Raw genomic sequence first — 20,576 nt, 5'->3', positions numbered from 1 at the left:
CATGTGAAAGAAACGCCTATTTGGGCCAGGCCATGTGCGTTGCTCCTTGTGTGAAGGAACGACAGTTTGACGCAGAATGCATCATATAGGGAATTCCATTTATATCACCATCAAGAAGAGTGATTTTATTATATCACCCTCATATACAGAATTGCATTTAGCTTTTTGTTTGGACACAAAGGCACTGTTATCTTTAGCTAGTGATTTTCTCACTTAAAAAGAAATACGTGGGAGGGAAAGAGGGCATGAGGCCAGGAGTAGTATTATGGGCGGCCCAAGAAGATGAGCAGGCCGAGGATCGCAAACGTGGCCGTCTCGCTCTCGCAAACCCTAGCCGTCCGCCGCCGCCGCCGCCGCCGTCCCCGCCCCCGCCCCCGCCCCCGCCCTCTCGGCGAGCCATGGCGCTGCGCACACTCTCCGCCAGGATGCGTTCCTCCGCCCTACGCGTGCCTCCGCCGGCTCCCCGCGACCTGCCGGCGCTGGCGGCCCGCGTTCGTCCAAGGTTCTTCTGCAGCACCTCCGCGCAGGTTGCCCTCCCTGATTGATTGTTGATCCTCACTTCGTACCACGAGTTCCTGTCCGATTTGTACTGGAGTGGTGTGGTGATGTGCCTTGCACGACTTGATTTCCTTTCTCTGGCTTCACCCACCGCAGACAACACAACTCCTTGCTAGTGAGTTTACTTAGTTTGCTCATACCACATCTCTACCTGTGTTGTAATTGTATGCGGAAACTCAACTCTTTTTAGAAGCCACAAAATGCTCTTTGTTTCAAGGCAATAATGGAAGCCATACTGCTAGCAGATGATAACAGCCTCTCTACCAACCCAAAGCTTTTTTAAGAAAGTTTAAAAGCGAATTTCTTTGAAGATGGTATTACCCCACCCAAAGAAAACCATGAAGAATTGTAGGGTATAATATGCCTGTGTAAAGTGCTCAGGACATATGTGTTCAAGGATGAGCCGTTATAGTTCTAAATTATCAGGCTTTCATATTTTGATGCTTGCAAAATACTGTCTAAGCATCAACTATTATAGGGTATAATATGCCTGTGTAAAGAAAGCTCATTCTTGTTATGCCCTTGATTATCATGCTTTCAGATTTTGATGGTTGCAATGCTGTCTATAAGCTATTTACGCTTTCGATGCTGCGTTTGTAGGGTGGACAGCAGGGCAAAAGACTTGATTTGAACAAGGCAAGTCAAGAGGAGGTCCTGCGTGAGGTCGAGTTGATTGGCAAACAGATAGATGAAGCCTGGGAAGGAGTGAGGTATAGTCTTCCTCATGATCCTTAAATTATATCTGCGCCCAACGCTATCTTACTAATTTTTTCTCTAGGAGGGAGAAGGAGAAGGTGCCTTACCTGATGAAGGACATGTTTGGAACAGTGAAGAGATGGTTTAGCGCTGGCATTTTTTTCACGGCCATGTTGACCGCCCCCAAGTTGCGCCCTGCAGCTGAAGCTCAACCAGAGCAGTGACTTGCGCTCATACTGCTTATGGCGTAGCTGGTAGCTGTATGTCTCTACTCTACTGCCAGCGCTCTGAAGTAGTAGTACTAATATATATATATATATATATAAATTATGTAACAGAACTCCAGTTACGGACGTCTCTCTACTCTCACTGGGTTTAGCTTGCTTCTCTTCTGAAAGAGCAAATGCAGCACTGCTGCTGAGTTGAAACTTACTCGACCCCATTTTCGATTTGGCTGTTAAGATGTATGATTCCTAGACCTACCCGTTGAATCAGCTGCCATGCCAGCGGAAAAACCAGACAATATGTTGTTTCGCTCATACCTTTTGTAATGTAATCTGAATGTCTAATTCGTGGCACAAGTTTTCTTCTCCTTTTGTACAACAATTTACTGCACTTCTTGATGACACAGTTGTGGTATCCCTGTGCTTGATAACCATTACTTAGTTTTAACAAGTCAACCTTTTGCCTTAGAGTCTTTATAGGAGTCCAAATTTCTCTGAAAAGCAGGTTTATTTATTGTTCATACACAAAGCAGCCACGGACGCGGAGTTTGTGTGCACGAGCGCATATGAGCTCGTTATCCATAGCGCCGTATAGCATGTATGTGGTCGGCCTGGTTGTGGGCCAGGTAAGCGGTCTCCGTCATTTGTGTCCGTCGTCGCCGAGATTTTCCTGATCCTTGGATCAGGACGTTTGATGAGGTGTTGGTCCGTAGACCAGAAAGTTTGCTTCTCCACCTCGGGTTGGTGATGAGAGTAATTGTTCGCACAGTCTTCTGTTGTTCGGGGGCCGCTCAGAATTTGTGGGGAGCTGTTTTCGGAGCCGAGTTCGTCCGGAGGGGAGGGTCTCGATTTCCCGGCGATGGAGTTTCTCATGCAGCCAATTAGCAGGTAAGAGCCTTTGATTTGTGTGGTTCTAGACTCTGGAGGATTTGGCCCTTGGTCATTACTTTGCGTTTTGACTGAATTTCCCTTCGATTCTTCTGTCCTCATGTGACGGGATCCAGAATCTCCTCGGTTGAGGATGTTGATGAGAGCACTACCCCATGGATCTGGTGGCGTGCGGCGCAGGAGGTGTAGTTCCGCTTGCCGCGGACGGCTCGGTGCCTGCTGCTGTCGCCACAGACGCCCAGATCTGTTAGGGAGAAGCGACCGGTGAGATCAGGCATCCGAGCTCTCCACTGGCAAGATAACCCACAGACCACTGGTTGGACAAAAAGGTGTGTGCAACAGTGAGTAAGCTTTTTTTCGCATTTTCCCTCTACATATATATAGCCTAGAATGCGTCGGTCAAATATGGATTTGCTAGGACATATATACTATGTTGATGCCGGAAAATTTGCTAGGAAATATTGATTTCCTAGTAAACATACGACCCTGTTAATGTGTAATGTGCAGCGAAAATTGTTGCTTTGTGTTGATGCTGAATTTGTTCGAAATGAAAAAGGATTTGTTTGCAATCATCAGTCTGTACCGAAAAATTGATGCTATTGTGATGATGAGCTACTGTGTTTGAACTAGGGTGGGTCGCTAGGAATCATTACAGATCTAAGACTAGTAAGTACAGGCACATGACATAATTAGGAACAGAAAAGCTATGGGTATCAGGGGAGGTAATAGAAAGTTAAAACCATGAATATAAATCTAATTTAGAAAGGAAGGAAAACACTTGAGAATGAATATAAATTTATTTTAGAATCAGAGTACCTATTAGGTAAGCAGTGCATAAGGTGGGGCTGTGTGATGATATAGGAAGGAATACACTTGAGACCGAATAATTTAGAAACAGAGTAGCTATTGGCCTATTGGGTAAGCAGTACAGAAGGTGAGGCTGTGGGCTGATTTGGTACGAGGCGAATACAGAAGGGGTATTGAATTAGGAAAGTTCAGAGATACTAGTAGACAGCAACATGGTTTCATTTGCTGGTGAACATAAAAAATGCAGGGTATGCCGCGGCGTTTGTTATGTGTACCTGCTAGTGCTAATGGCAGAAATGTTGCAGGGTGAGGATTGGAGCAGCAGTGCCTTGCTGGACACTGTGACCCTCACACGTTACTGCATTTGAGAAATCAGTGAGAGTTTTGTAGAGAACCCTATAGAAAATGTCATTATGCCGGCCATTGGGACAAGTTTTGATTCGCTCAGGGAGGCGTATGACTTTTGCAACCTATATTCATGAGAAAAAAAAATGTTTGGAATAAGATAGGGCAAGAGCAGGGTTAATGTTGGGAGGACTAAATGCGTGCAGGAGATTGTCTGCGGTTGTTTGGTAAGCACGAACCTATATAGATGCCAGATAGTTCATCGGTTCCTATCTGTTTTTACCACTGCTTATTGTGTTGTTAAAGTCTTGTCTGTTCTGAGATTTAGTGTGACTACTGTGCGGGGCAAAGCGGGAGTCAAGAACACCAGGTCATGTTGCTGCGAGTGTCCCGTGCTCATAAGACTACTTAGAACAGAGGACAATGGATGGTACTTTGCTGAGCACAAGCCACAACCACTCGCTGTCGCCACATTTTGGAGAGACGGTTCACTGACCATCCCATAAGCACATTGATGTGTAGTTGGGAAAAATGGTGCGGGTTATCATACACGATGACAGTGTTGGATGGCGCTAAAGAGTTTGAGTGTGAATGCAGCCAGCTTGCACATATGGGATTGCTGTGCAACAATGTCTTGACGGTAAAGATGATATGCACAATTTATTCCTGTTAGATCGGTGTTGTCAGGGGAGCTTAATTCAGGCCACTGTTCAAGCAACAAGCACGGCTGCGGTGATGCGGGACTGGGAGGGCTCGGGCATATTCTCTATATGTGCGTACTTGGAAGTGCTGTGAGGATGCTGAAGAAGCCAAAGCATGGACGCGGTTGTTCTGCTCGCGAGCACAAGTGCGATCGGTATCTGGGCGGCTTGTTTTGTCATCGGGATGCGTCACATTTAATTACTGAGCCAGTCGGTGGATCGTTTTTTAATTAGGTGAGGAGGAAATGCGGTAGACGGCGGGGGCATACGTGTTGCTGGTCACGGCGCGCGCAGATGCGGCCGTGATGGAAGAAGAGCAGAGCCGTAGCTCGGGACTGTGATCTTTTCCTGATCCGTAGCTCAGGAAATCGGCTTTCCGGTAGGCGGCGGTGCCCTATGGTAGTAAATGAGGAATGGATCCATGGCGGGGCTGTCTCCTACCTCTTGCTACGCCTGTTGGATCTCCATTGACGACTGTGACTTCCTAAGGTAACCCCCCCCCCCCCCCCCCCTCTTTCTCCGCCGCAGATCCTTAGTGCAGTTTATGTTTTGTGGATTTTCCAGGGAGAATCTGTGTCATAGTCCCAAATCTGGCTGGTGCAGGACCACCGTGATGGAGGAGGTGAACGACAACGAGCTTCCAACCGAGCCGCTGCACTACCCCACGGTCGCGGTAGGACCTGAAGAGCTACCCCCCATGGCGACAGGTACTAGCACACAGCAGATGATAAAAAAAGCAATACAAAAAGGTTGGTTGCTTTTTCTGGATACTAGATTCCAATATAGCACAATTCAGTTGGAAACTTTTGATTACAGTCTTCAGATGGACACATTCATAGCGGGTGTATCTCGTAAATGGAAAAAAGATGACGTATGAGGTGCCAAAGACAAATGAATGTAGAGAGAAAAAACATCATCTAGGTTGTTTTGGAAAAGGATTTTAGTTGTATTTTTTTCGAATAATGAAATCGTGCTGAAACTACAAAAGGTAAATAGATTTTGCCAGAAACTGTTTTGCTTTTACTCCTAACCAGTAATGAATATACACTAGCATCCATCACATGATGTACAATAAAAAAATAGCAATGTGGGTTGGTTTCCTTGATACTGGTTACTGATATGAGTGAGTAAATAGCAGAATTGAGCTGACAAACTTGTAATTACAAACTTAAATCCTAAACCCAAGAAGTCTAGGATGGCCTAGAAGGTAATCTTTTGCATATAGATGTTTGGATTCCACACTGTTTGCCTGATTTAGGTGAGATGAGATCAGAGGAAAAAGAAAAGTGTCAAACCAATGAATGTGTACATGAGGAAGCATCATCTGTGATGTTTTATCAGAAAACAAGATGTGACAGTTTGATTTTTTATGAAACGCAGGGTGAGAATTGGAGCTGCTGCTCCAGGAAGGGCGGCCTTGCCCTGGGCGGCCCAGCGCCCTTGAGAAAGCAATTCGTGGATTCGCTGATAAACCGGGTGAAAATGTAATCGTGCCTGCCCTGGGTACAAGCTTTGATACACTCGGCGAGGCCTACGATTTTTACAATCTCTACTCGTGGGCAGTGGCGGAGCTTCGAAGAAAAACCTGGGCGGGCCAACTCAAAGGAAAGCACAACTATATACAGTATCTAGCTAGTCTGCAATTGCAGACAAGAAGGCGGCTCACCACTGCAAATTTTAGAATGTAAAGGATAGTTGAGCGAAAAAATCAGGCCATGAGTTAGCGAACTCAGAATTTGGGGAAATAAATTAGAGTAACTATTCTGTATAGACTCGCAATTGCAAGGGAATTGAAGATGCACTGCTTGGTTGCTGCCTTGGCCGCCGGCTGGACGCTGCTTGCTATGAGGCTGCTCCTGCATGGCTGTTGGACCTATGGCGGCTGCTCTCTATTTTGTGCCAGCACTAAATCTAGACGAGCAGATGCATCTTGTTGCGCATGTATAACGCTGGCCTCCGCCAGCGGGTACTGCGTCTCCTCGAACCCTGCTGGCTTTTGCATCGACGAGTAGTAGCCTGAATATAGGTTGCATGGTTACTGGGCTGGGCTACAAAAGTATAGGTATTATTTTTTTTGTCAAAATCTTGGGCGGGCCATGGCCCAGGTCTGCCCCAACTAAGCTCCGCCCCTGCTTGTGGGAGAAGGGGTTTGGAATAAGGTATGGCAAGAGTAGACTGAATGTGGAGAGGAATGCATGCAGGGAATTGTTTGTGGCTGTGCGGTACGCATTTGTAACTTATATCTGGACTAAATCTGTTAATCTTTTTGCTCCTGGGTGTTTATTAAACCTGACACATGGTGCTTGTTTGAGTATGGTTTTGCAGGGGAAACCTGGGATGGAGAACATTAGATTGTGCCGATGCGAATGCCCTGCACTAATAAGAGCTCTGAAGAATTTGTGTGGTAAAATTAGCAGGGAGCAAACAGAAGATGATGTTAGGAAAATTATGGAGGTTTTTGCTGAACTTGGTTCGAGAGATCTGCGCTTCACTTATCGTGTGCAAGCGGACAAAGATGGGCGGATAATAAACTTTGATGTGGGCAAATGGGAGCAGCAGTTGCAGTACACGTTCTTTGGAGATGTTGTTACAACCTTCGTTTCTTTACTGTAGACCATTGTGTTGTGTAGCTAAGAGTGTGCGGCGAGAATGTGTTTGATTTCCTGTAGAATCTGACTTGTTTGCATGCTTGCTCAATGTATTGCTGTGCTGATGGATGTGTTAATGACTCGTTTCTGAATAAAAATGAAACTCCTGTTCAAACTGATACCAGCTTTGGTATGGATGATGTCTGTTTCTGAATTTTTTGTCAGCATGGGCATGCATTCTGAATTTTTTGACAGTATGTCGCACATTCTGAATTTTTTATTGTCAGTATGGGCGTGCATACTGAATTTTTGACTGAATGCTTGTGCAAACAGAGTGGCGACATATTCTTGTTTGAATCTTGACCTTGTTTCAGTATATTGCTTAGAGGTAGCATGTCATGTATGAATTTAATTTCCAATGAGTGGAAGCATTTTATGCTCTTAACTTTCATCTGCAATTAAGACTTTCCATTTTGGCTTTATAAGTCAACACATGCATTGCATGAACACGATTAACAGGGACAAAATGCCAAACACTTAAGGGTGCACTTTATTATCAGTTCAGTCCACATGGATTGTGCAACGTTTTGATGTAAGAGTGGATTCAGATGGAAGTGAAGAGGAAGGAATACGAGTATTAAATAGGTTATGTGCATTCTTTACAGAACTTTTTCCCTTCTGTTACATGTTTTAGTTATATGGAATCATCCACCACATCTGTATCACTCGACTGCAAGCTTTGATTGGTTTGATGCTGCTCAATTGGACTTGTTCTGCGTTTCCTTGAAACATGGTGTTTAAGCTTTTGATTGACCTGTAGCAGTTAGCTTGTCTTCTTTCTATTTGACCAGTTAGCAGTAAGCTTTTGATTGGCTTTCTATTTGACCAAAATTTCTGATGAACTTTCTTGTACTATATAAATTTTACATGAAACTACAAGACAAGCAATTAGCCTTGGTCTGCTTTTCGTATGGTCTAAATTCAATTAGACATGACTGTTCGTAATACTTTGTTGAAGTCAAACTAGGCAGCAGGGTCAGGGTGATTGTTGTTTCATGTGTCATGTTATATGGATTTTGCTGCAATCACTAATTCTGAAGATTCCGTTGTCCTTGTGCCCACTTAACGTTGTCAACTAGATCCTTTGTGCATTAGAATTCAGGTCGTCATATTTTTTCGCCTACCGCGTCCATTATGTTGTCGAGTGATGTTGAATTAACAGTTGAGTACATCATATTTGTTTCGATTGGTGATCCTATTGTAAGTCATATATAACATTTTTGAAGTTAAAAAATGCCCAAATTGCCAGGATGGTCAGAGGGTATTACAAAGAGTGAGAGAGATACATGGAAGGACATATTACATAGCAAGGCACAGGGCACAGCATCACTTATGGGCAGCCGAGCGAAAACAGTCGACCCAAGCAAGGCCCTCGTGGCGGCGGCCGGCACATAGCAAGGAGTATATTCTTATTTTTAATGGCTAATTAGCTAATCACAGTTGCTGCATAGCGGTTCCGCTTGCCGGCAACGGTGAGGTGACGTGGAGATTGCCGTAAGACACGTATATTTCTGAATTCAGCAAAGTTGTCAAGAGCTAACATGTCTTCTTTATATTTGTAAAAGGCATTTCCAGTAATTCTAGATACATGTTTGAAATTTTGGGTCCAGATATTTCTAAATTTGTGGTGACTAAGTGAGCTTTCATATTGCATTCATCATAGATTATCCAATGTGCCGTAGACAATGCAACATAGACGGCTTAGAAGGGTTCTATAAGCAAAGATTTTCTTTGAGGGAGACGTGCATTGCACGTGCAAGCTTACTAGTATATTCAAACAACTGTATTGCACCTGAATTTTAAAACTGAGGTAATCCAGGTATGTTTGCCTGCTGGAATGGGCCACGGGATTCTAGAGTCAGAAAAACGTCTTACAGACAAAGTGCATGCATTTGTGTGGTCGCACGCTCATGCACCACACGGGACGACACTTTCGGCCACAAATATGGTAAATTTTAACTTTACTACTCCCTCCGTCCGAGAAAAGTTGTCCCCAGCAAGCGTATTTATTTTTTTGCAAAAAAAGCCTCAGAGTTTTAAACCCGTCAGGAATAACTCCTTCTTCTTCCTTCGTGCTCCCCCGTCGCCCGCGCCTCGCAGCCATCGCCGGCTTCCCACCTGCGCCGCGACCAACACCAGCGCCGCCGCCCGCCAGGACGTGCGCCGAGGCTTCCCACCTGCGGCGCCCGCCGCGAAGGCAACCTGCGCCGCCGGCCCCGTTGAATCTCGCCGCACGCGGTCGCCCACCTGCGCCGCTCGCGGTCGCTCACCTGCGCAACCACCTTCGCCGCCCACGGCCACAAACCTGCGCCTCCAACTTCGTCCGCTTCGGCCGCCGGCGCCGTGGACAATTCCGGCCACTCCCGCCTCTGATGTTGCTACTGCTGGTGGGCGACGCCGACGTGGACCTCTGATGATGCTTCTTCCCTTTCCCTTGCCCCGACTCTGCTCGTACTGGTGCTGGTGAGTCTGCCCCGCCCGCCTCTGCTACTGCTGCTGTTCAACTAGTGGTGTGAGTCTGAAGATTATTGTTGTGTCTGGAGAACCTGCAAGATAATTGCTGAATCGAGTTGAGGTTAGTTGAGTTGAGTTGTCATGCTGAAATGGTGCAATGTTGATACAAAAAAAATTCAGTTAACTTTTCAACACAAGTTAACTGCATTCAGATCTCTTGATGCTCAAAACCTGTCAATTTCTGTCAGCTTTTATAGTTCCCCAAATCAAAAAACTGGATTCTAAACAGTGCATCTGATAATTTTTAAGGACAGACCAAAGGAATCAGTTGTTACTGTTAATTGATTGGAAAATGCATGCTTCCATGAGTGCACTGAAAATTCAGTGAACACACATGGAGTATGCAAATTTTTGCAGGCAATTCGATGGATGGCTCGCTCACCTATTTGGACCAGAGGGAACAACTTCTATCTATACATGGTCATGCAACAGAACAACTGAAAGAGGGAACTGAAATCAGTGCAAGAGCAGCGTAGGTGAGTGCGAGAGTAACAAAGTCAGGACATGGTGATATACTCCCATCTCTAGATAAATACAGTAACAAAGTTAAGAATATGTTGAGCCATCAGTCAGTCTATGTAAATGCATATTCCAGCATGGTCATATAGCAGCACCACTTCATATAGCAGAAGAACTTAAATGATTCCTAGATGCACTAGTAATCATTTTGTTTAAAACTTAACAAGGTTCAGTAACAATTGAAACAACAGCTTTAAAAAACAGAGAGACAAGATGTAGGGTTTTTAGCTGCTGCCACAACACAAAGTCTATAGATGCTGAAGTTGTCAGTATAAAATCATTCAGAGTAGATGATGCAAGCAATCAACATTCAGTTTTGACCAGAACAGAGATGTAAAAGATGTTACTCCACACATTCAGTGTCATACAATTACAGAGATGTTACTCCAACACACATAACAGCACCACAATCAGTGTCATACAATTACAGAGATGTAGAGTTGTCAGTATTAAATCATTCAAAATTTTCCTGTCAAAATTTTGAGTCAAGCACAACTGATCATGTAACTTTAGAAGATTGCTCCAGATTTTGGAAATAATCAATTACTCCAGATTCTGTCAATTACTTGTGTCAATTAATCATGTCAATGAATAATTATTGGAGTAGATCAAATTCAGTCATTATAATGTTTGATGCCAGCATCAACAATTAGTTCTGATGCAGATCAAGAAGTACAGGAACCAGAGAGTGAAGAAGCAGATCAACAGCAGGAGAAATAGCAACAGTAGATCAAGTAGTACAACAGATCAACAGAGCAACAATGGTAACTGAATTTTCAACACTTCTCTATACTGCATAAACATTCTGTGTTTGATCAAATGATTGTCAAGATTTACGCAAATGAAGATCACAGTATGCTGCAGCTACGCATAGGTTCTGCAGAAAATGCACCAAAAGAGTTACACACAGGTGAAGTAAGTGGAAAGCAGCATTTAATCTCCACTTCTTTTCTTTTGGTAGTGAAATTCAATCTAAATTTTGTAAGCACAGAAGCAATGTAGTGACTGTACTCCAAGTTAAATTCAGTCAATGTGTACATAAAGTAGTGATTTTGTCACCAACTGAATTAAATTATCACCAATATTGTTCATACTGAATTTATACTGTATGTTTATCTACGGTATGTTCACAAATACTGAAAGCATACAAAGTGCAAGGCTAACTGAATCTTTACCGTATGTTCACCAATACTGAACATTTATTCCCACCTTCACCACCATCTTGTCAGTTTTGACAGTGTGTGTATGGAGTAGTTTTGACAGCAGTATAATTGTGCCGGGGAACAGCACATTACTCTAGTAATGGCTCCAATAGTGGTGCTAGGGGTGTTTGTCACAGAAAAAGAAATATTTCTTTTATGTGTGTATGGAGTAGTTTTGACAGCAGTAATTTTGACACAGTACAGAAGATATCTTATTCAATATTCCAAGCATTATTAACAGCAGTGTCAGTATGGAGTAGTTTTGACAGCAGTATAATTGTGCTGTATGTCAATCAGTTTCTACTCCAAGCATTATTAACATGACGACATCAAATTCATACTCCAAGCATTATTAACAGGACGACATCAAACATCAGCGATTGGGCAGCAGATGAAAACACCCTGCTTGCTTGCAATGTTGTGAATTCACACAATACAGTACTCCCTGTACTCCCTGTACATTAGCTCACCTGAAGCAGTTGCATAGTGGTCCTGATGGGTCGTCTATACCACCACGCCGGCAGCTCCTCCGGCTATGATGCCCACCCCACCATCCAGCTTCAATTGTTTGGTTCATCATGGGCAAAATTCCAACAAATTCCAACAACAAGTAATTCAGTCAAGCATGACAGTTTGGGGACAGTTTGGTTCATCATGGGCAAAATTCCAACAACAGTCTGCTCACATTTGCTCTGTCGACGGGGGAAAGTGGAGAGCTTGTGCCGACGGGAGGTATGCAGGGGAGCGAGGTGGATGAGGTTGGCGGCAAGGTGAAGGATCTGGCGGGGACCGGCTCCGGCTCCAGCAACGCGGCGGACGCGTGGGGCGGGGGAGCTCCGGTGGTGAGAGGGAGGCGGCGTCTGGCGGTGGGCGAGGCGGCGTCCGGCGTGGAGTCGAGCTCGAGTAACCTGGCCGTTGTCACCTCGGAGAAAGGGGGGGTTTTTAGGGGCTGTGCGGCACGAGGGAGCTGCGGGGGAGCGCGTAACGGTGGTGCGGGGGATATGTGCGGCAGCGCGGCGTGGTGGAGCTGCGCGGCGGTGCAGAGCGGTTGCGGGGAGCTGCGCCGCGTTGGAGTCGGCCGGTGTCGGAAGAAGATGGAAGGGGAGTGCGGGTTTGATCGGGCAAACATGAAGGGTTTTTTTTGAAAAAATGCCGCAGAGACAACTTCTCTGGGACGGAGGGAGTATGATTTAGAACTAGATTGAATAGCGTGCTTACTTCAAGTTCCAAGCGATCTGTTGTGTCTCATGCTTTGCAATCTTCATTCACACTTAAGCCAATTTGGTGGGCCACATGATTCGCTCGATGCAAGCCACGGCCGCTCGGTTTGACGAGATAGCGGGCGCATGAATTTGTAATTAGGTAAAAAGCCAGAGCAGCTCAAGATTTTTTTTTTGACATGGACCAAATTTCCATTACTCAACGAGCGAAACCAGATCGACATGAGCTACCTTATTACAGTTTCTAGGGACATAAATAACTGAAAAGACTGGAAGGTCTAAAGAAACAAATACCTTAATCTCCCTGAACAACACAGCACTTAATGGAATAGAGTTTTGGATTACATCAAAGCTACTTCAACAAGCCAAGGCAAACTTATATCCAAGTGCCTGTATCAGTGCTCAACCATGATAATAGACGTCTGACTTGGCGACCTAACATAACATACGCCATCCAAGCAACAAAGTGCCTCCTTCATAAATACATAATACTGCCTCCGTAAACTAATATAAGAGTGTTTAGAATACTAAAGTAGTGATCTAAACGCTTTTATATTAGTTTACAGAGGGAGTACATGCCATATAGATAGATAAAACAGAGCAGGGCATAATCACTTCTCCTCTAACCGGCGATCGCTTTCAGGATAACAGCCACGGTGAGAATAGGCATAAGCAGCAAAGACCAACTCAGACACTTGTTCCCCTTCTCGAGAAACCCAACGCGCGCCCTTCAGAAAGGAGGAAATGGGATTAGGATAGTTTCACTTAAGAAATCACGCAACAACAAACTCTAGTTCCATACCTCATAAATTCCTGGTGTTTCTTCACTCGATCAAGTGTAGCTAGATTCTCTTGGTACAGCCTTATCGCACTTTCCCGATCTTCCTGTTCACACCAAATTAGTGAAAAGAGAACATTAGTCCGCGACGAAAAGAACAAGTGAATAAGGAGGCAAACATGCTGCTGAACGTCATCTTCAATCATATCATGTCTCGGGATTACAACATGACAGATATACTGAAGCAGGTCTGATTCCTGCAATTATATATAACCTGCAACACAGTGGAAGTAGTTGCAAGCTAATGTGGTCTTTCTTGCTAACAAAACAAAAATAGGCTATAAGCGTGATTCTTTTGAAACCACATATTGCCATATGTTTGATCTAGCTTGTAGCTACCGAACACATCTTTATTGGCAAGTGGCAAGAGAAAATCACTTATGATGCACCTAATGCAGTGAATTATTTGTATGACGCGAAGAGACCTATCAAAACAATAAGAACTCATATACGCATGAAGCCTACAAAATACATAATATATGCCATAATAGCAATAGAGCTCCTGTACGCAGAAACAAGAGAGCTCCAGGACATGAGCAAAGTAAAACTGGTAGGTCCATAGTTGTCCGATGCCTGAGAGGGTCAACAGCCCCATCCATGCTAACAAAGCAAGATATCTAGACCCTGAGCCGAACAAATGTTGACTGTAATCAGAATGCATCACACAGGGCAGATAATAGAAAGTTGACTGTAAGAATAAAAGTTGCAGCTTGGCAGTCTATGCAAAGCAGCTAATTAATTACTCCGACAAGCTACAGCGACTCTGTACTTTCAAACTAGTTGGTGGAGGTATTTAATAATTTAAGACCCGGTATAATAATAAACATGGCATCATTCAACTTGGTTTGTCAAACCCTTGTTGAGCTTCAACCTTGAGGAGGATAGACCCCTGTGATTTGCAAATGCAGGTCGCTGGTTGGCTAGTCAAACATTGTTCTCAATATCACTAGGGAAATGTTGAGCAGAACCGGTATGAGAGTTATCACGAAATATACTTGCAAGATGTATATTTGATAGAAATCGGTGGCCAAAGTGTTAATTTGGAGACTTGTACAGATTGCAATCAGAGAGAGAGTGAGGGAGTACACGCACACTTGCAAGGAGAGCGCGTGATGATCTAGGGGCCGGACCGCGGGGAATCAAGCAATGACGCGACGACGGACGGACAGACGGACAGGTCGGAGTAATAAACTAGGGCAATCGCCGGCAGGGATCGCACGGGGCGGACGGAAATTTCTCGGACTTTGACGGAGCGCGGGGAGCAAGGGGGCGGGCAAATTACCTCCAAGGAGCTGAAGAGCCTGAAGCGGAGGGGCGGAGGCGAGACGCGGGGACGGAGGACGGCGGCGGCAGGGGACCGCATCCTCGTGGCCAGGTTGCGCAGCGCCATGGACATCTGGACCAGATCTAGGGTTACCTCTCTCACTCTCTCACTCGCTCGAAGCTACTGCCGTCGGGCCTTGGCGTCGCGGGCTCGCGGCTAATAATAATGTAGAGAGACCGACCAGGGCGTGCGTGTCCGTCTCGGTCTCGCCATCCCCACGTCATGGGCCTGATGGCTGGCCCGAACCAGCGGGCCTGCTCACTGTTTTCCTTGCCTTTTTTTATAGCGCCGCTTAGGCTAGTGGGTGCTCGAAGGCGAGCCATAATGCGCCGGGCGGGCTACCCCTTTTTTTCGTTTTTGTTTTTAACGTTTCCTTTTTTATTTTCTGTTTTTGTTTTATTCTATATTAAAATAATTCGGGATTGCATCTAAAATTCAAAATATTGCGAATTGTCATCAAAACAGTTCTTGAATTCAAAAAATATTTGCGAATCAAAAGAATGATCATTTTTTAAATTTTAATGAAGATTTTTTACATTTCATGAACAATTTGGAAATCAATGAACAAATTTTGAGTTTGTAAAACATTTTTTGCAAGTGATGAACAAAATTTTAATTTAATGAACATTTTTTTTGGTTGTCAAATAATTTTTGCATTTTGGTGAAGATTTTTAAAATTCGATAAACAAAAAAGTTGACTTCGATGAACATTTTTTCTAAATCGGTGAACAATTTTTTAATTTTAGTGAATTTTTTAAAATGATGAACAAATTTGGAATATAATGAACTTTTTTTAGATCGGTGAACAAAATTTGAATGTTGGTGAATTTTTTTTAAATCTGATGAAAAAAAAAGTTGAATTCGATGAACATTTTTTAAAATGATGAACAAATTTTGAATTTAATGAACTTTTTTTTATATCGGTGAACAAAATTTGAATTTTGGTGAATTTTTTCAAATCCGACGAACAAAAAAGTTGAATTCGATGAACATTTTTTGAATTGTTGAACATTTTTTTAAATGATGAATTTTTCTTGAATTCAGTGAACGAAATAGTGTTCGTGAATTTGAAAAGAAAATTTGCAAAAAAAGAGTGAAAAACTAAAGAGGAAAGGAAAAGGAAACCAGAAAAAAAAGGTAAGGAGAAACGAAAAAAGAAAAAAGTTCACGTATTAGAAAAAAGAATAAACTATCGGGGACCTCACGCCCCACATGGGCCGGCCTAGAAGGAGCGCGGGTGAGATGGGGGTACGCGCCACGGTGGTAGGGGGTCGCCCTACGCGCCATATAGGATCTCGCCGATTTTACCGTTGTTTCACTCCCAGTTAGGATTTTTTGAAAAAGGAAAACATAAATATGAAACATAATTCATGAAATTAAAAAAATCCATCGATTTTGAAAAATGAATTCAAATATTTCTTAAAAAAGAGTTAACAAAATCGAAAAAAGTTCACCGGATTCTGACGAAATGTTCAAGAAAATTTGAAAGACATTCACTGGATTTTTGAAGAAAAGTTCACGTATTAGAAAAAAGTTCATCAATTTGACAAAAATGTCTGCGAATTTGAAGAAAGTTCACCGAAATGTGAAAAAAAGTTCACTGATTTGAAAAAATTCATCGATTTTGATAAAAAAAAGTTCACAAATTTTAAAAAGTTCATCGGTTTTGAATAAAAGGTTCACGGATTTTCTGAAAAAGTTTACGAATATTAAAAAAGTTCATCAATTTTGAAAAAAGTTCACGAATTCTAAGAAGTTCACAGGTTTTGAAAAAAGTTCATCGATTTTGTGAAAAAAGTTCATGCACCTTTTAAAAGAGGAACAAGAAAGAAAGAAAAAGAAAGGTAAGAAAGGAACAACAGAAGGAAAGGGAAGTAACGAATCACATGACATGGCTTGTCTAGTTGGTTAAAGTAGCTAACCCCGAACGAGGAGGTTGCGGTTCGAATCTCAAACGTGCAGATTTGTTTGCCCTTTAAAACAGCAAAAAGGGACAGATGGGCCGGCCCAGCATGGAAGGGGAGGTGTGCGCCCGTTTGTGGAAAACGAAGTAAGCGGCGCCCCTTTTGGAATCACATGACATGGCTTGTCTATTAAACGTGTACGACCACCAATCTGAACCGCCACTCGGCAATCTTCCAACCAAATCTCAGGTTTGGATTCGCTTGTGAACTTGCTGATCCCCGTGGTTAACCTAAAGTTGTTGGGAATCTCAGCTGCTCGTATGTAACGGCTGAAGCACTCTGGACCTGATGGTACAGAGCCACCCAGTACATCGTGATCTTGACCCTCTCGTAGGGCCCGGCCTCTGTCGACCAAGCTCTGAGCGAGGATTGACCCCGTGTTGAACTTCGGGTCTCGAGTGTCCCTCATGGGACGAGTGGGACTCGGCCTGCGATCGCTGTTGTGTGACCGCCTGTCGTTGTAGGGCTGGCGCCCGTATGCACCATCTCGGTGGAGGCATCAGGGCGCAGTCGTAGTCGTCATGACGCCGGGGCGACATGACTCGATCGCGCCTCCAATCTTTGTGGCGATCCCTCGAGAAGGATGTGGCTCGGCGCCTCCCGGAGCCGAGTGGGCTGTGTGCTGACTGAAAGGTTTACGCGCACACCGATGCGATGTGGATCCGATCTCTGGACTGACTCATCGCCGCATTTTATGGCTGCGCCGTCGTGAGGAGCGCCTGGATCTGCCGATGCACTTCTCCGGCCGTAGAGCCAGATGGCTGGATGGAATCCGTGATCCGAGTGGCAGCCGCCAGATTTTGCAATGGAGTACTAAGGACTTGGTACTTACGAGGTTGGTCACATGAGTAGAGCCGACACTTGTGTCGACTGGAACTGGGTTGACGACGCTCACGCTCGTCCAGCTCCCTTTGTAGACGTTTGAGGCGATCGTGCTCGGCCAAGGTGGCCAGGCGAGTCGACTCCATGGCCAGCACCTCGAGAGTGGTTCCGGTGATGGGAGTGTTCAGGAGTTGGTCATTCCTACGACAGAGCTCGTCCCGCTGCTCCCGAGTGAGAGCCTGGGGTACGTACGGCTCATGGCCATCGGCGCCGCCGTTGGTGTTGTGTGATGCACCCGCGCGATCGGTCGGGTCGGTCGGGAAGTACTTGCAGTGCTCGAAGGTTAGCAGAACGAAGGAGTGGGAAAAACATTTCCCAGCTCGGTGAACAAGCGAACCAATCGTGCCCCCCGCTCAAGGTGTCCAGCGATATCGTCGCTAATCATGCGAGGATGGTGCCCGGTACCAATCCTGGAGATTACCTGCCCGGCGATGCACATTTGGTATAATGGAGGTGGACGAATTCAAATACCGGCACGGGAAGCCTCTCGTCAAACCTGGTCATCCTCCTCTAACAACGATGATGCGAAGATTACATGAGTGGTACATGGACACCTGCAGTGAGTCTGGGAAGGATACTTTGACGCTGAGAGTTAAAGAGGAGCACGCCCTCATTGGAATTGATCTGTTGTCTGTTTCATTTGAGGAGTTCTTCCAGTTTTTCAATCAAAAGGCCCTCGATAAAACAATCGTCAGTTGCTACTGTCTGTAAGTACTACTTCTGTAATTAAGTCTCTATATATAGCTCAACTCTTTCATTGCATGTATATATAATTATCCTCACTATATTATGCAGATTGAAGATCGTCGAATGCAGAAAAGCACAAATCTATGATATTGGGTTCATTAACACAAATCTCATAGATGAATGGATGGTTAAATATGATGCCAAACAAATTGAGGCCAACTTGCTATGATTGTTGCTTCAAAATCAAAACAAAGATAAAATACTCTTTCCTTACAACTTCAAGTGAGTGTTACTGTCTTGTGCATATTCGGTTTCCCTTATTACTCGAGGTTATAGTAATGTAATTGATGAGTTATGCATATGCGTGCGCAGGTTCCACTTTATTCTGCTAGAGATTAAGCTTGAGCAGGGACTAGTAACCGTCATAGACTCGAGACGAAAAGATCCTAAGGAGTATGCGGCCATGACTAAAATGCTAGAGAAGTAAGTTCAATCGATCATTATCGCACCATATCGGCAACTTTATTCATTTCCTGATTTCAAGTAATTATTTTCTTTGTCTGGCAGGTTTTGGAAAGAGTTCACTGCAGAAGCCCCGGGACTGCCGGGGAAGCTGCGATTTACACACCCGAAAGTAAGTACTACTAGCTAGTTCCGCGCATCTCCCATTGATTCTAGCTAGTTTCATCGATACCATTTAGGATGCTTGCTTATCAGGTTGATTGACCTCTATTTCTTGTAAAGTGGTTGTGGTAGGAACCCGGGAATAATTACTGCGGATACTACGTTTGCGAGTTCATCCGCCACACGACCTGTGAGCGGGGCTACTCTCCAAAACAATATGAAGTGCGTAAGCAATAATATTCACAATTTTATTTTATTACCATCATTTGTGTTGAGTTTCATTCATATATATGTATTGACCCCCTTCTTCAAATTAGATGTTTCAGATGCGGGATGAACTCCTACCACAAGATCGCATACGAGCAATTCAAGAGGAATTGGCGGGATTCTTTCTTGACCACGTCATCAATAAAGCCGGAGAATAGCATGTGGAACTTGAGTTCAGAAATTAGGGGATTGTAAGAGATCTTACATTGTATATATATGTAGCCAGTAGCGTCGGATAGATATACGAAAACTTGTTGTTCGACCAATCTCTCGGAGAAGGAGAGGTCGATCACTTCTCTGTGTATATGTTCATGACGATCTTCTGTACTTAATGGTTTCCTTCATTTGCTTACTAGCTAGTGCGTCGAGTCCTCTCTATACGTATAGTACGTAGCGTCGACCAAGCACGGAGATAGGAGAGGACACTTCTCTCTATTAGCTAGCTAACACAATATATGAAACCCCTAAATTAACCCTACAAAACCCCCAAAACCCCCAACCCCCCCCTTAAAAAAAACAAAAACCCCAGCCCCTGAACTGTTGACGCATGGATGCCTTTTGGTCCCGGTTGGTGCTACCAACCGGGACAAAAGGACCTCCTGCTTGGGTAAGCCACAACGGCCACGTGGAGCCCCATCTGTCCCGGTTCGTAGGTGAACCGGGACTAAAGGTATTGGGCTTTAGTACCGACCCTTTAGTCCCGGTTCCGGAACCGGGACAAATGGGCTTTTTTCTACTAGTGACACTTGCCCGACAGGGTTTGCCTCGGGGCCGCAGCGACTACGCATGTATGGTGGCTTAGGTTCATCAACTTTTCAACCCCTCCTACGAGTGCCATGGGCCGCCTTTTATAGATTAAGGGGTCACCACAATGGCAAAGTGGTCATTATCCACTGATATGATAGCAAACAGTGCTATCATACCTAACTCTGCGGGCTGATAGGGTGCATTAAATGCACCGCTTAGCGTCACATCACTGGTCGCCCGACAAGGCTTGCCGGGCTATCTTGCCAGCTCCGCACCTGTTCTCTTGACACGTTGCAGGACGGGTGTCATCTGTGGGTTTCTTCTGTAGGAAATGGCTGCCACTTAATCATGTTGCGGCTTGACACCGCACTGATTGACGACGTGGGTCGCGCTTGAGTGGTTGGTGGGGTGGTTCTGCCCCCGCGAGCCCTGGCAGGCTCTGCCGGGGAGCCTTGGTTGCTTACTTCTGGTGGTGGCCCCGCTCCTTGCCGGGCTCGCCTGCCCGGCAAGGGAGGCCCTTTTCTTTTTGATATCTTGCTTTTCTGGCTCGATCTTGGTCTCTCTGGGCTGCGTGTTGGTTTTTCAAATCTCTTGGTTTGGCCTTGGTCTTGACTATGCACAAGTCAGGGGAAAACATATATCCCTGTATATTTTCCCCGACAGTGTATCAACGGCTAAGATTAGAAAAGCACTACACGTCAGAAAAGTTGAAATAAGACAAGTACTACACATCAAAGAAAAAACTCGACGAAAATCCTGATCGTACACGTCTAAAGATTAGGCAAGTATTACAAACGTCCAAGAAAAACTGAAATGTGCAAGTACTACACGTCGTACAAGTCTAGAAAGATTAGACAAGTACTGCACATGTAAAAAAAACTGAGGTAGACAAGTACTACACGTCAAATAAAATTCTATAGG

General features: G+C 44.6%; 2 protein-coding genes and 1 long non-coding RNA gene across 3 annotated transcripts; 2 read left to right on the top strand and 1 right to left on the bottom strand.

Moving 5' to 3' along the window:
* The first annotated feature begins 230 nt into the window (after positions 1-230).
* LOC120969781 (uncharacterized) lies at positions 231-1,835 on the top strand. Its single transcript, XM_040397045.3, has 3 exons — positions 231-527; positions 1,159-1,268; positions 1,337-1,835. Exons 1-3 carry the CDS (start codon positions 246-248, stop codon positions 1,476-1,478), a joined length of 534 nt encoding a protein of 177 aa, XP_040252979.2. The 5' UTR covers positions 231-245; the 3' UTR covers positions 1,479-1,835.
* Positions 1,836-4,761: 2,926 nt separating this feature from the next.
* Positions 4,762-6,988, top strand: LOC120969964 (uncharacterized). The gene is made up of 2 exons (XR_005764646.2): positions 4,762-6,441; positions 6,545-6,988. It is a non-coding gene; the product is annotated as an uncharacterized lncRNA (long non-coding RNA).
* A 5,613-nt stretch (positions 6,989-12,601) lies between these two features.
* On the bottom strand, positions 12,602-14,624 carry LOC120967923 (uncharacterized). The gene is made up of 3 exons (XM_040394215.3): positions 14,443-14,624; positions 13,125-13,207; positions 12,602-13,050 (listed from the first exon to the last, which is right to left on the bottom strand). Exons 1-3 carry the CDS (start codon positions 14,554-14,556, stop codon positions 12,945-12,947), a joined length of 303 nt encoding a protein of 100 aa, XP_040250149.1. The 5' UTR covers positions 14,557-14,624; the 3' UTR covers positions 12,602-12,944.
* Between the last annotated feature and the right edge of the window lie 5,952 nt (positions 14,625-20,576).

The sequence above is a fragment of the Aegilops tauschii genome, chromosome 7 (genome assembly GCF_002575655.3).
Source record: "Aegilops tauschii subsp. strangulata cultivar AL8/78 chromosome 7, Aet v6.0, whole genome shotgun sequence".
Taxonomy (NCBI): domain Eukaryota; kingdom Viridiplantae; phylum Streptophyta; class Magnoliopsida; order Poales; family Poaceae; genus Aegilops; species Aegilops tauschii.
This window is presented reverse-complemented; position numbering and strand designations above follow the sequence as displayed.